General features: G+C 48.7%; 1 protein-coding gene across 8 annotated transcripts in view; it reads right to left on the bottom strand.

Moving 5' to 3' along the window:
• The window catches only part of PTPRF (protein tyrosine phosphatase receptor type F), a 386,594-nt gene that overhangs the window by 45,741 nt on the left and 325,556 nt on the right, over window positions 1-15,297 (bottom strand). For 4 of the 8 annotated variants that reach the window (XM_086752931.1, XM_086752935.1, XM_086752933.1 and 1 more), the window contains 4 exons: window positions 9,509-9,535; window positions 7,117-7,234; window positions 4,268-4,846; window positions 3,563-3,660 (listed from right to left, as the gene is read on the bottom strand). In XM_086752931.1, the coding sequence (XP_086609057.1) occupies window positions 3,563-3,660; window positions 4,268-4,846; window positions 7,117-7,234; window positions 9,509-9,535 (822 nt within the window). The remainder of the gene's footprint in view (window positions 1-3,562; window positions 3,661-4,267; window positions 4,847-7,116; window positions 7,235-9,508; window positions 9,536-15,297) is intronic. The other 4 variants (XM_086752932.1, XM_086752934.1, XM_086752937.1 and 1 more) reach the window with 1 other exon arrangement.

Below are 15,297 nucleotides of genomic sequence, written 5' to 3'. Positions count from 1 at the left end.
ACAGCTGTTCTCCTGGAGCAAGAGGAGGTGGAAGAGATGGTCAGGCACTTCAGTTCAGAGTTTCCCGGCTTCCTCTACACTGGAACTGGCCAGGACACAGTCTCCGATTCAGCCTTGACACCAGATGATTACTTTTACTGCCATGCACAGAAATTTGTGTCTAAAGACAGTGAAACTGGCATTTGCAATGTTTTCCTGAAGCATTCTCCACCACCCTCCCTTTTCACAGTTTCTGTAGCAGTTCTGCGTTCCTTTACCTGCCATAACACACTGTCTTCTCAAATGTTATGCACCATTAGTTAAGGTCTCTACACAAACCTTACAACAATGTAAGGGCTCAGGAACAGTCATTCGTGTGCAGCTGAAGGTGCCTGGGAGCTCAAGCAGGAATGCTATTTAGAGGTTGCATCACGGCCCACTGGTAAACACTTAAGTCAGCAGCAAATTTGGCTCAAGGGCTCTGAACTGCCAAGCATTGCTGACTAGCCCATGGATTGCTACAAAATGTCATTTGCACTGCTCTTACTCACAAGAGAAAATTTCCAAACTAGGTTGGTCCAAATGTCACTGCTGAAGGTCTGCTGCTTGATGTCAAGGCAGTAAAGAATGTATTGAACTAAAAGATGAAAAGACACATAGTGTGCAATACTGGAAAAGATAATAACTCGATGGAGAAGTAGACAAGATTGCTTTTCTTGCAGGCAGGATTAATTACTACATTCCCTGGGACACACTGTGAGAAAGCACTGCCCAGCATTCTTAGAGGTTATTTCCAAACCTGTATCATCATAATTTTCAAAAGGTGCTGTTCCTTCTCCCCATCTTGTGATGCTGCCTTTAACCAATATTTTATCTGCTGGACATTATATTATGTCCTGCTCTTAAGCTGAAGAATGTGCCTCAGGAAAGTGCAGTTTCCCCAAGGAGAATGTTGTATCTATCTTGCACTTTCCACGAAAGCTCCAGAATAGCTTTCTGCAAGCACACTGGAATAGAAAAGGAATAGTGCCTCTGCTCCATCACAACTGCTGGGCAACATTTTACAAGGAATTTATCTCCTGGACCAGAAGGAGCTGTGAAAATTCCCCAAAGAGAACTCAAACCTTCATTATTGATTTGGTAGCAATGAAAATTCCTAAGGTCTCAGTTCATCCCCTACTAAAAAAAAAAGCACCAGTCCTTCCTGTGCCTCACTATTCATCGTCAGAACAATATCTACTTTAATTAAATCTGTTAAAGTAGAATATGACACCCTTTGGGACATAGATTTAGCATGAGACTGTTTATCAAGTGTAGATAATACTAATTGTTCCCATGGAGATTTATCTGCTATGCTAGTTACAGTATCAGGCTCTGGCCTCAGCATCCCATGTGCCTGAATTAGAGGAGAGAGGTGAGCCTTGTTTATAAAAATACAAAATTCTGAAGGTGAAGGATTTCTTTTGAGTGGCATAGTCAGTGACCTGGAGCTGACCCTCTTAGCTTCTGGCCTTGACTCATGTGTGTCTGCAAGCCTGGGAATATTAATAGAAAGAAGACACTATTAGAGAAATATCCTTGTAACACTCTCGTTTGCATGACTGCTCTTCAGTTAGCAAGTGGCTAACGCCATCTGCTCCTGTGTCATCGGAGGGTTAACCCGCAGCAGGGGCAGACCCGGAGTCTCTGTAAGCAATGCAGCTAAGAGGCTGAGACAAGGGATCAGCATTAAGCCGCTGGCTCCTGGCTACCTCCAACCACTCCACCATCCTGGTGTGGTAGTAACGCTCCAAAGGTCACACTGTCCCTTTCTAGCACTGTACTGTCAGACAGAGATGTGGGCTTTGTGCCACAAGAATAAGGCAAGATGAAGCAGACTGGTTGTTCAGCAGAGTGCAAAGTAACAGAGGTCTGCGAAGTTCCTTGCAGCCAGATATCCAAACACTGATCCTAATGCACCCTACAGCTGGGAAAGCTTTGAATACCCCAAGGTCTTCACAAAAGCCTTGTCTGCTTCAGCTAAACTCTGCATGTTAACAAGTGTCTGCTATTGATCATGCTAACTTAGCTTTAGGATTTAAACAAGGAGAGTTAGTAACAAGGAAGGGGAGGCGCTCACACACTTTGATGTGGATGCAGTTCAAGACCTTCCCCTCATTCCCCTGCCCGTGGTTGCCTCCCAGCTCACGCAGGCCTTGGATTTACTCTTTAGGCACAGCACAGCAGTGTGCATGTGCAAGGAGGAAGGGAAGTCACGCTGCTCCCACACCTTGCCACCATTGCAGGGGCACCAGATAGCTGCTGAGACTGGGTGGAAGATTATCCTTGGTGATGTGACATGTTGGTCTTGTTTCTTAAGGGAGAGAAGCTGCACTGAGATCTGCAGAAGTTTCCACCAGACTCCAGTCTTTTACCTACATCAGTGATCTGCACTGGGAGACAGACAAGAGCAGGAAGACATCAGGTCATCAGTGCTGTCTGCAGCCTGGTGGATGACACTACATCCAGAACCGTGCTGGAGAAAAGAGAGCAGCAGCCATTCCTGCAGAGTTCCCTCTGCACTGACACATCTTGTGCTGCTCACACCTGTAACAGCTGCTGGAAGGGTGATGATGCTTCTCTCCTTCACTCCCTGAAATTATGCATCTGCCCTGATGCTCTGAAGTAACTCATAAAGGCAATCTGGATGTCTGAGACAGGACACATTGCAGAAGGAGTCATTCTTAGTTTGATTCACTGGGTCTTTTCCAGACCACTTTGTCCTGGTGATCTCTTGTGATTAAATCACGTTTACAACTTTTCACACTTCAACTCTGAGTCAGGCATCAGGACAAGCTTGTGCAACCACTGTCATGGAGCTGCAATGGCCAGCCTGACCAGTGGGCCCCAGCCAAGTGATCCCAGGTAATAAGATACTTAAGAAAGCTGATGGAGGAGTGAAGCACTGATTGGGACTGCGTGAACAACCACCACAACTGCTCATGGGAAAAACATCAGTAATTTGGGATGCCAGACCAGTTTCCATTTCCCTTTGAAAAGGCAAGTAATTCAGGGGCACTATTAAGGGAGGAGTGGGTACTTAGCAAAAGTTGCTATGGTCAAGCTGGATGGTGAGAAGCCAGAAATATGTATTATTATCCCAGAGACATCTCAGTTCTCAGGTTGCCTCTGCCCAGCGCATGACTTCACTGCTTGGTGTTTCCTGTTGGTGTGCTTCACCCAACGGTACTCGCTCATGTTTGTTATCATGAGGCTATTCCACAACTGATCAAAACAGAAAGAAAACAACAAAACTACACCACCTTCTGGCCTCATAACAGTGAGAGGAGGGAAAGCAAGCAGCAGTGTCCCCTGCTAAGTCCCATGGTTCATGTGTGGGTGCTCAAAAGCAAGAGCGGCTATGTAACATGGGCTTGGAGATTGAAGCTCCACAAGACCCCAGGCCAGTGAGCAACATGACTGTGCTCTGCTGGTCTCTTGTCTGATGGCCTGAAAACATCATGTGGCAGGTCAAGACACGGCTTTCCACTGTCCTGCTCACTGACACAGGTGGAGCTCTCTGTCCTCTGCATCCCACCCTTACCTTAAAAGGCACTGCAGATTTATAGGAGTCAGGCACTTCCCAGCTCAGCAACACAGATGTTTTCATGACGGCATTGACGCGGAAGTTCTTAGCAAACACTGAAATGAAAAACAAGATATTTGAGCACTGTAAGGCCAAGTCAGGAGGGAGTCAGGCAAGTCTCTCTTTGTCTATCTCAGCAGCAGAGGTCAAAGAGTTCAGCCACAGCAGAGAAGTGAGAGCTGAGGAGAAAAGAGCAGCAGCCTTTTACCAAGTCTCCAATCTCCAGTGGAGTTTCGCTTTTTCACTCTACTTTCCAGCATCACAGAAAGGAAGTCATAGCCTGAACTGTAGCCTTCCTCTCTCCCCTCACACTCTCTTGGCCCTTTGCCATGATCAAAGAACAGTGGTGCTCAGGTACTGGATCTGCTGATGATCCTACCCAGCCGCCTGCTCCAGTTCAAGCAAGAACCTTTAATGTACAGATAAAACAGCAAAGTGTGCCTGCTGAGCGACAAAGGCAACTACCTACCACCACGCCCCTCTCCCCCAGATAGCAACTTTAAGGAAACCTTCATTGATACTCCCCTCGCAGAACTAGTTTTGGATTAGGCAGTCACCAGTACATTAGTCAGAGCAAAAGGGAGCGTAGCCTCATGAACCAAAGCAAAGGTCCCTGTCCTGGAGGCTGAGCTTGCTGGTAGGGCTTGTTAGAGGGGCACTTACCTTGCTCAACAGGCATGGTCCGGGACTGGATGCTGGGGCTGAGCGGCCCAGCCCCCTTATTGGTGCGGGCCCTCACTTTGATGTCGTAAGTGGTATCAGGCTTCAAATTCATCAAAGTGATACTTGTGTCCTTGGTAATGTTAACCAGGTCCTGCTGGCTATTTATGTCCCTGTATACCACTGTGTAGTTGACAATCTTGCCGTTTCTTTCCGCCAAGACTGGGGGGTCCCATGCAACTTCTGTGGTGGAAGTGGTGAGACCCACCACACGCAGGTTCTGTGGGAAGCCGCTTGGCACATCTTCTGCAGTAGTGATCTCCTTCTCAAACTCCTCTCCTGGCCCAGCTCTGTTCTTGGCAGACAATTTGAAGAGGTACGTGGCCCCCTTGTGCAGGTTGGTCACAGTGTAGTGATGGTCTCTCTTCCCGAAGTCTATTGTGTTCATCTTTTCCTCATCAAGACGTCTGTATTGCAGCCGGTAACCCAGCAGCTCCCCTACCATCTCCTTGGGTGGGTGCCACTGGATGAGGGCTGTATTCATGGCTGTCGTGCTAATCATCATGGTGGGCTTCCCCGGGACTGCAACATAAACACACAATGACCATCTATAGCCTGGGAGCAGGGGAAGGAAGGACCGCTTCCGTGCTGCTCAGTCCATGAGGATTGAGGAAAGTGGGAAAGTTCAGAAAACAGGGTGAAGAGGATGACAGACAATTCACATGGATAGAGGCACACTGACCCTAATCCGGTGGCGAGGGAAGCTGGAGCCAGCCAGCTCTTGGCTGCCATTTTCCCATGTGCTGCCATCTAAACAGGCAATAAATTCAGCCATATCCAGCCCCAAAACTCATCCCCTTTTACAGGAAAGGTTTAAGGTACCTCAAAGCATCATATTTATCTCAGAGAAGATCTGAATCCTGTCCTCCCAATCAATGGTCTTCAGACACTCCAGCTAGCGCACAGCATCAGGCCACATCGGCCCCAGTGCACTGTACCACAACAGACACACAGAAACCCGAGTCCAGTGCTCTGATCTGTCTGGAGGCAGACAAATTTCATCCTGAAACCTTGCAGTTTTACCATCTGCAGAGGCAGTGAGCAGAGCTGGGCGGGCTGCTTGCCATCAGAATACATTATATGTTAGCTGATGAGCAGATTCGTGATGTCACTGTCGATGTGAGAGGTGAACACAAGCGTTCCACAGGATTTTTGCTTATGCTGCACAAGTCAAGGGGTGTTGCCGTCTCTGGTTAGGAACCGATGGCTTTAAATTGATGGTTTAATACCTTGATCTCCTTCAGTTAAAAAAAGGGTATGTCTTCACTTCACATCAGCTCAGATTTGTAAACAAATCAACTGATAGGGAAGATACTCAGAATCAAAGAGATGGGGCCATTGATATGAAAACGAAAACGGGACTGTAGCCAAACCTAGTTATATATCCTTGCACAGTTTTGAAATGTATAAGCCCACAGATGAGCACAAGAGAAAAACTTATTTGACAGAATTATGCCCCGATTTTGCCATCAGAGGGCGATACCAACACTCCCCTTTGAGGTCAAGCCTGCAGACCAGCCTGTACAAAGGCAGCTCTGGAGATGGTTTTGTAGGTATTTAAAACATAAAATTACATCTCTGCTGCCAGTGCCATCCTCCTTGCACTCGTAATACAATGTCTAACAGCAGATAGTATTAAGGGACACATTATTTTCAAAGCTGATTCCAAATATTAACTTTAAATGTGCATCATAACATGGGAAGGCCCGCTGTGGTTTCCAGTGCACACTGGCATGTTTAGGAAGCTTTTCCTGTTTATAGGACAGCTGTAGCAATTTGATGAACAGAGCATACATCATGGCGAGGCACAAGGGAAACAGCATTTGAGATTGTGACAGCGGAAACTACCTCTGGAGCTCCCCATATGCAGCGCGGAGGAGACGGCAAGCTGTTCCTTGTTTAAAAGCACCAGGAACAAACACTCTCAGTTTGCACAAGCTGCATTCCCACAATAACAAGTGGCAAATACTGTTCCTGCGGCTGGTGTGAGAAAGCAGCAGGATTATCGGTTGTAGGACAGATCTAGTGAGTGGAAATCGAGGACAAGACAATGTCAACCAGTTGGTGCCACCACCAAAGGCAAGCTTGACCACATCCGGAGAAAAGCATCTGATGAACTCCCGGGTGCCCCTGCTCCAGACCAAGGCTCCCATGTAGCACTAGGAACAGGGTATGAGTCTCTACTGACACAGCGGAACCGAACTGGCTGGGATCACCAGGACCTAGAAGTTGTGTCCGCAGCACTCCTATGGCAGGATTTGTTGCATTCCAGATTTTGTCACAGCTCTAGGAGCAGTTGGGCTCAGCTATGTAAGCCTGGGGAGGCAGCAGCAGCAGCAATGGCCGGGGGGGGCTGAGAAGCACCTCTGAGGAGCCCTCTGTGCCAGGGGCCAGCCCAGGCGGCACTGCAGTCACCACAGGAAGCAAGAAATGGCACTCGCCTACGGCAACAAGGTGAGGACAGGCCATGATTCCAAAGCTGAGGGAGGGCCTGGACTTTCAGGCTTCCTCTTCCCAGGTGTCTGGACTATGCAGACAAGCTCAGACCCATGAGTTTCATTGCTTTCTCACGGGCCCTGGCAGCGTCTGTCCATCTGCTTGCTGCACTTTGCTCAGGTGATCCAGTGGCAAAGCCTGTAAGCAAGGGCTGGAGATCACAGGAGTATGTACCTCTGCAGCGTCTCCAGCCCTCCTGCTTCCTCCTGTACAGGTGCCTCTCCATCCCCATGCATCTCTTGGGTGGTTTCACTGCTCCCCCTTGCGAGGCCGTGCCATTCGCTCCCCGCACTCACCTGCCCCTGTGGTGGTGATGACTTTTGGCTTGCTGCGGGCACCATCTCCTTTGGTGGTGTAAGCAGCGACTGTGACAGAGTAGGTGGTTTCCGGCAGCAGGCCTCCAATTACCGTCTCCTGGGAGCGCATCCAGAAGGCAGAGAAGAGGCAAACAAGAAGAGCAAATATGTGTTACTGGAGTAAGCAAAAGGAGGGCACTGGAGTCAGTGTCCCCAACAGCAACACACTGACACACTCGCTAACTCACACTCACACTGCACTCAAGCACACTCATCTTGCACAAAGCCAGCAAACAACAGTTCCTGCCACTCCAACACCCACCTGCCTGATTTCAACCCTTGCCTCTAAAACTTGGCTTTTCCAGGGACCCACCAGCCACCTGTGCTGGCAGCTGTGCTCTCCCACGGCTTCTGCCAAGAGGGAGATCTGCTCCAGAGATGGTCCTGCGTGAAGCCAGAGCCACCCTGCCACAGCAAGCCTGAGAGTTAGAGGATTGTGGAGCTGTGAACCAGAGCAAAAGCCAGTTCAGCTGGCTGCAGAAATCTCTTGGGGGCTAATTTAGGGATTTTTAAAGCTGCCTCTTGCAGCAGAGCCGCAGGGAGCACGGAGAGGCAAGGCAGGGGTGGGGCTGGCCGGGCAGGAAGCACCTGCAGCTCTACAGAACTGTGTTCACCGCCCTGCCAGGCACGGCGTTGCAGGGATGGGATGGGGTCAGCACAAGGTGTTGGCAAGACCTGAAGGGAAAACCCTGCACGGTGGGAGGTCTGGGCAGAGGGTGCACTCGGCAGGGTGCTAGCACCTTTGTGCACTTTGGCTTCCTCTGGGCAGGAGGAGGCCACGGCTCTGCGCTTTCAATCTGAGATCAAAGAGGGGAGCACCGCTCCTCCCTCCTGGCCTCCAGCGGCAACGTAACTCCTGCCAAGCCTGGCTGGCCAGGCCTGCAAGGGAGCAAGCACAGTGAGCTCAGCAGCTCCCGGCAGCTCTCCACAAGCTCAGGGCAGGTACCCCTGAACTGTGTTCATCTGTGGGTGCTGTGAAAGGGATTGGGCCAATAGGTCAGGGAGCAAGAGACAACCGGGACGGAGAAAGGGCTGGGAAAGCTTTTGAAAAGGAGGCAGGGGCTCTGGGTTGGTTCTTTATCTTTTCAGGGAAGGACAAGAGCAGAGATGGAGAGAATTAAGCTCAAGCTGCTGGGGACAGGCAGCACAGGCACTGTTAGAGGCTGCTTCGGGGGTCTGATCTCTGCCTGGGGGATCCCTGCCAGCTTGAGGGGTATGAGGGGCATCTGTGGTTGCTCTCAGACCACAGCCAGTCTCCCATCACTCACTCACACAAACACCCAGCCTATCAAACCTGCTGACTGCCAGTCAGCGCTGCTGGTTCAGGTTACCTACCCAGGCTTACTCATCAAAATCACCGTGTTACCATTGCGGAACCAGCCAGCCCAGAGAAAAATCAACAAGCACCAACAAGAACCCCGCCAAAATCACCGTGTGAACCAGAGTCCGATCCCAACTCCGCCCCTGCAGCAGATCGTGTGTGCGGGTAAGTGGACGCGCAGTCCGATCGGTGCCAATGGACCCGCGGGGAAAGCACTCACACAAAACCTGCAGACTCTGAACATCCCAAGAGAATTCACTCCTCCCAAATCCATGCAAAGAGAAATTCTCACGCAAAAGCATGCCACCGGGAGCAAAGCAGGCGAGCTAGGAGGAGGGGAGAGAGATGAGGGATGGATGAAAGAAGGTCTGATTGCATAATGTAAACACAGTGCTGTCACGACAAAGCCACTCCGAGTGAGAATTCTCCGTATAAAGCAGGAGGAGAAATGCATTGTGCCAGGGAAGCTCACAGTAGGGCAAGTACCTGAATTGCTGACTCTAAAAAGGTCATTTTCTAGTTTGTTCCTCCAAATTTGTATTTCAAAATTATGTGGGAAAAATTGGATTTAACTGTTTAAATGTGATTGTTTTCTTATTACTATCTGTGTTTCAGCCAAAGGTCACGGTTGAGAGTGTAGGTTATTTTTGTGACTAAGATCAATGTGGTTTAAAGATTATATATCTAATTTGACCATGTAACTCGGTGGGCCAACTACTGCAGAAAGTAGGATGCACCTCCTGAGTTGATCACTTGAGCCTGCCTAAAACTGCACTGCAACAAGCTGGAAATACAGATTATAGAAAATGTCAATTGCTTTTCTGCATTTAGTAGCAATCTAAATGCCAATTTTCTCTGGATTTGCTGCTTGTGGAAGGTTTCACAATGTAACTCTCCAGCCTCATTAAGGGAGTGAAGGGGATGTTTTGACAGCACTGTGTCTACAAAATTCACAAATCGATTTACCAAACCCCTCTTTTCCAACCTGGAATACACACAAGTGGTACTTACATGGTCGACGGAGTCCTCAGCTCTCCACTGACGGGGGAGAAAGGAAGGAGGAGAGAAAAATGGAGACACAGAATTTTAAGGGGAAACATGTAGGAAGAGGATGACGACGACAACAGCAGGGGTTAGCAGGACTGGGTTGGGGGGATTACAACACTTACACACAGACCGTCACCTGGCACAGGATGCGCCAAGGGAAGAAATGGCATAGAGCAATATTCTACATGCCGCTAGCCTGCACAGGAGGTCTGAGATCATTCACACAAACAGGGGCAAAGAGCTTCCTTCTCATACGGATGGAGAGGTCACCACTTCCTAACTTTGCAGTCCTTTCCCCTTTCTGGCTTTGCACTCTTCTGCCTCTTCCACGAGCAGAAGCAAGAACGGACAGCTTGTACCAAAGAGGCTCTGGGGCTGACTGCTGCCCCACAGGTCACTCACAGTAGTTTTGTGGCCTAATCTCCAGTTTCTGTCCTGACAATCCTCCAGGCACAATTTCTTGTTGAGAACCAAAGACTTCAACACACAAAACTCAGAGGGCACTCTCCGTACTTTCTGCAAGCAAAGCACCAATGCAGCATTTACAGAGCTGCTCTTTTCTGTACCATTTGCAAGAAAATACTCTGCAAACCTCAAAAAACCGAGATGTGCTGTCTCTTGTAAATGGTACAAGAGAGGCTGAGATCTTACACAGAGCTCCACACTAAACTGCTCCTCTCCAGTGGTGCTGCGTGGCTTGGAGTGAGGCTCCAACTGGTGCATGTACTGAGGAAACAGCCTCTCACTCCCCATTACACAACACCAAACGGCAAACAGTCGTTTGGCAAGAGCAGCCCTGCAGGTAAGACTTTTACACGAATCATTTCCCAGCAAAAGCTCCTGTGGATTCCCAGCCACGGCAGCTCAATTAGGGCTCTGAAGAGGGAACACGCAGGTTTCTGGGTGGATTTGGGGTTCTAAGGCATCAAAGCTGCGTCGGGGTGGCAAGAGTTAGCAGACCTTGACTGCTGCCACACATGCCCGTAGCACTGTTCTTTGTGGCTGATGTACCAAAGGAAGGTTTGCAGAGATCACAGCGAGCTCTCTCAGCCAAGGTGATGCGTTACATCTCAGGTTACTAAATCTGCCCGGAGGAAGCACCGGTCGATGGGTTCAAGCACAGAGATGAAAGTGGAAGACAGGTATTATTGCCCCTGACTCAGTGTGAGCCTTGGCAAGCCTTGCTTCTCCGCCTGAGCTGCCAGCTGTGAAATGGCGCTCAGATACTGACTTCCTCAGGACACCGGGAAGTCCAGCTAGTGCTGCTGAAGTGCCTGGGAATCTGCAAGTGCGGCAAAGTACTAAACGCTGTTAAAGCTACAAGTTGCCTTTTGTACTCAGGCTATGTGAGGTGGCTTTCACAGGCTGCGGCCTATCACAGTGGCAGAGTATTCTCCTCAGCAGTAAAATACATGGCATACCTTTAAAATATTTGTTATTTTATTATCTAAATTCAGAAAGGAGCAGCTATTGGAGAAACGTTCCTCTAAGATTTTATTATAGTTCACTTATTAGATGCCATGAGACTGCAGTAGAATTATCCCCCTAAACCATCTTAAAATTTAATTTCAGTGAAGAGATGAAGTTTTCCCTAAAGACTTCCTATAAGGCCAAGTCCCTCATGAAGTCGTACAGTCACTAAAGGCCCTCTTTCCACACACATCTTGGTGTTATTTCCAGTGTGGCATGCTTAACCCAAGACATTACTGGCAGCAGCCAGCCCACACCGGTGAACAGCCACACGCTTCTCCCTGCTGATCTAAAACCTGACAAAAGTCTTGCTACAGGAAGGATACGAAGCCTGGTAGCTCTTTCTCCCCGAAGTACACTTCTGCTCCAACACCATGTTCCTGGTGGATGGGGGCCACGTGGATGGTAACATCCCAACCTGCCTCCATGTAGCTGCAGGAGCAGAAGGTGACACCTCACTGCAATGAACAGCAGAGCAGATGCAGGCTAAGGATGCTACAGCATCTCACAGCACCTCACACCACAGCAGGGAGTTTATCACCCACTAGGATTTTAGATCAAGTGCTTAATGTTCAAACTTTGTCTGCTCTTACGTTTCAGTGGACTTTAATCTTGCGTCAGATCAGAGTGCAAAGAAATGCCTTGAGATCTGCTGTAGGAATAACAGTTAAAAGCCAGGCCTGCACAAGTACCCTGGTATAAATTCAGTTTCATTAAGAAAATATGATTTGCAGATCAAAACATTTCCTTCCCTAAACCAGCTGAATTGCTTCTTAACTGTTTAAGGTTGGTCAGTAAGACAAATTGATCTGAAAAGCCCAGGAGCTGTCATAAAAAGAATTCAGACAGGACTGTGTGCATGAGGCAGGATGGCTCAGGGAAGTGCTAAAGCTAACGGTGTGTATTTATGGCAGCTGCAATGCCTTAACGTTTCATTTTACACTTCAACACCGTGCAGCGTAGCCATGTCTCACCAGGGAATGGCTGTTTTCCCTGACCATGGCTCCTGCAAAAGACAGACTGAAGCCCTCCTAAACAGCCCCAGCTACGGTAAGTGGATATTGTGGTTTTCCTGCAGATCCTCCTCCTCTCTGCTTCAGTGATTGTGCCGGATGAGTGAAACTCCAGATGTAAACTCCAGTGCTCAGCTTATGGGATGTGGAAGAGTCTGAGGGCTTCAGAGCTTCACCTTTGGACAAAGGATGGAAAGGACTCTTGGACGACATCTTTCAGTTTTGTTCCGCTTACAAAGCAGAGTACATCTCACTTTCACACCAGACTCTTACCTAGATGAGTACACACGCATGAGTTTTTCCAAGTAGATTCAGATAAAGATCCTTGACTATCACCCAGTGAAAGAAGGAGGCTGTAAATTTCTCTGTGTTATGCCTGGGGTGGGCACTGCCCAGGGAGGAGTCTCTGCTTCCCCTTTCTCCTTTGATCTCAATCCAACAGCTTGAAGTGCTTGCCATTACTTCTTCCTGCTCTTCTGGAGCAAGCTGGTGGGACGTGCATCCTGGATAGAGAAATGCTGCCTGCAAAGACCACGCAATCTTCCTGTGAGCCTGCAGCCCTTCTCGTGGGCAGCACACCTCTCCCCTGCCATGACTCTGTTTGCAGAGCAGGAGCAGGAAGTGACAGGAGTCTCTCCACAAAGCCTGACCTTGCACCCAGCTGTACCCAGCCAGCTCCCAGCAGCCGAAGCAGTGCAAAGCTCTTTGGGCAGGCTGGATCTGCAGAGGGCTGTAAGCAGCCAGGCTAACGTGCACGTTGCATCCTCAAAGTGATGCGGACAGCAGGCTCCCTGGCAAATATGCCACACACTCGAGGGCAGGAGCAGTTGTCAAGGCCACATTGCAGCATGGGGAGAAAGTACTCCCTCAAGATGTTCCAGTCTGGGCTGAGGACGAGCATGCTGGAAGTAGGATACAATGGATCAACATCTAGATTCACACAGGGTCTAACCTGTCTTGGAATGAGCAAACAAGAATCATGCTTGCCTGGGAACATGAACAGGAAGACCTATCCTCCCCTGGTCTTGCTGCCTCCTTTGTGCCTGGTGCTCCAGACTGAGCACTGCCGCTCAACACTGAGCTCTGCAGGGCACATACAACTGCACCTGGGAAGGGGTGGAGGGGATCAAGCCCACTGCTCCTCCTGACACACTGCAGTTGCCCAGGGACTGGAGACCAAGGAAAGCAGGTGGGCCCTGTCCTCCCCTGAAGAACCTAATGCTAGTGCCCCATGGTCCTGCTACACCTCGCTCCCTGAAGCTGATGAGGACTTGTATGAAAATGGTAGAGTGCAGCTGAGACCCTGCACTGGTGCCCCTGCTCCTTCCAAAAGTGCTCCTTTGGTGCTTGGATGTTTTGTGCACAAGATCCAGGGCACAGAAATGAATCTTCCACCATTGCCCACCACAGGACCTGGCTGAACCATGATGGGTCTGTGCAGGGCCTGTGCTGGCGGTGGTGCGAATATCTGACCCAGCTCTGCAGCGATACACACACTGTCCCAGGGCGCAGCTCCACAGGGCATGGTCACATTTGCTTGTCCATCAGTCTGTTAGTAGGACGTGAGAGCTCAGAGCAGAAGGCACAGAGAAGTCTGACAGAGGTCATCAGTAACAGGCGCAGCCATGGAGGGGAGCAAGATGCTTCAGCTCCATTGCAGGACCTTCCTAACAACTGATTACTCTCCCTAGGCAGGAGGCTGTAAAATAAAATGTGATCTCTTCAGCACTAGGGCCCCTAACTTCTCTGCTGATGTTTTAGCCCTTTCTGCTCAAATGGTTTTGAAAACTAAGAATCTGTATTATCTGCATAGCTAACATCTCCATTCCCTTTTCTTTTTCCTTTCATCTTCGTTTACTCTTTTTCTATTTCTCATCTTCAATCAGGAGAAATCATGAGTCAGCTTTAATACCAGTGTCTTCATACCATCTGCAGGAAGCAGATTATGTGGTACATACCTACTCAAAACCAGCAGACAGCCTGGCTAGGCAGGAGGAGGGGCTCTGCCTACACATTCAGAGAATTTATTCTCTGACCTCAGATTTTCAATCAGTTTAAATTCTCTCCTTGTCCACTCATATAAACATTTATGAATGTTTATGAGACTGAACATGGCTATCTTCTGGCCATCTTGATCCTGTGACCTTCAGGGACAGGTGTTCCAGTGAATCTCTGTGGTTTCTTCCATAGAAAATAACTCTTCCAAGACTACTTGTTAGAGTTTGATCTGGCTGTTTGCAAAGACATGCACTGCTGTACTGAAAGATGGCAGCTGTTACAGGGTTCTTCAGCTTCTGGAGCAGATGTACTTCATCACAAGCACAGGTCATGCTTGGCTTCTCACTCTTTTGGGAAATAAAGATCTCTTCTGCCAAGCCAGCAAAACCTCTTCCCTGCAGGGCCACCATTAGTTTATCCCAAGAGTGACATGACTCCTTCAGAGAACTCACTTCTCTGCAACTATCTTTCGGCCTTCACTCCCATCCAAAAATTACAGCGGATGAATTCGAACCAAAAAAAAAAAAAAAGTATCACAGTAATCACAACTTTCCCACATAAATTCACCAAATAGGAAAGACTGTTAAGTGGTGTGACAGGCCAGGAAACTTCAAGCGATGTGCCTCCTTGATGCACATTTTCAAAATAATGCAAAATCCAGCACTCCTTGGAAAACTTCTGGCTCTGGCATCCTCACTCCTGCACATTAGCTTGGGGTTTCTCTCTCTGAAATGTATGAGTAAGGAGTGAAGGCAGAACTGGCTGGGCAAGCATAAAATATTTGAAAACCAACAAGAACAACATTGCCAACTTTGCCCACCTATGCTTGGAACCAGCCCATTAACTCCAAACTCCAGCTGAACAACTCAGCATCAATCGTTCAAACACTACAGACGATTATATCCTCCTGGAATAAGTAAAGGGCAGTAAGCAGCTTTTCTAATGATTAAAATAAAGCAACATCTGAAACATAAACAGAGATGTGCCCCAGACAACACCGCAAAGACCCTCAGAGCATTTTCTCTCTTTAAAGTTTTCCTCTTCCGCATTATTACAGAGTTTTATCCTTCAGAATATGAATGGGGAGTAAAGTCGTCTCTGTGCACTGCACTCCCCACTGACAAACGTATAAATGATTCACAGCTGCGTTCAGGAGACAGATCAATTAATCGTTGCAGCTCTCCAGTATTTATATTGGGCATCATTCAAGCAAGCCAGCTCTGAATCGATTACTCGTCGCTTCCAACAGCAGCAGATCCTGTACTTCATTTA

Source organism: Chlamydotis macqueenii, chromosome 8 (genome assembly GCF_036417535.1).
Source record: "Chlamydotis macqueenii isolate bChlMac1 chromosome 8, bChlMac1.mat, whole genome shotgun sequence".
Taxonomy (NCBI): domain Eukaryota; kingdom Metazoa; phylum Chordata; class Aves; order Otidiformes; family Otididae; genus Chlamydotis; species Chlamydotis macqueenii.
This window is presented reverse-complemented; position numbering and strand designations above follow the sequence as displayed.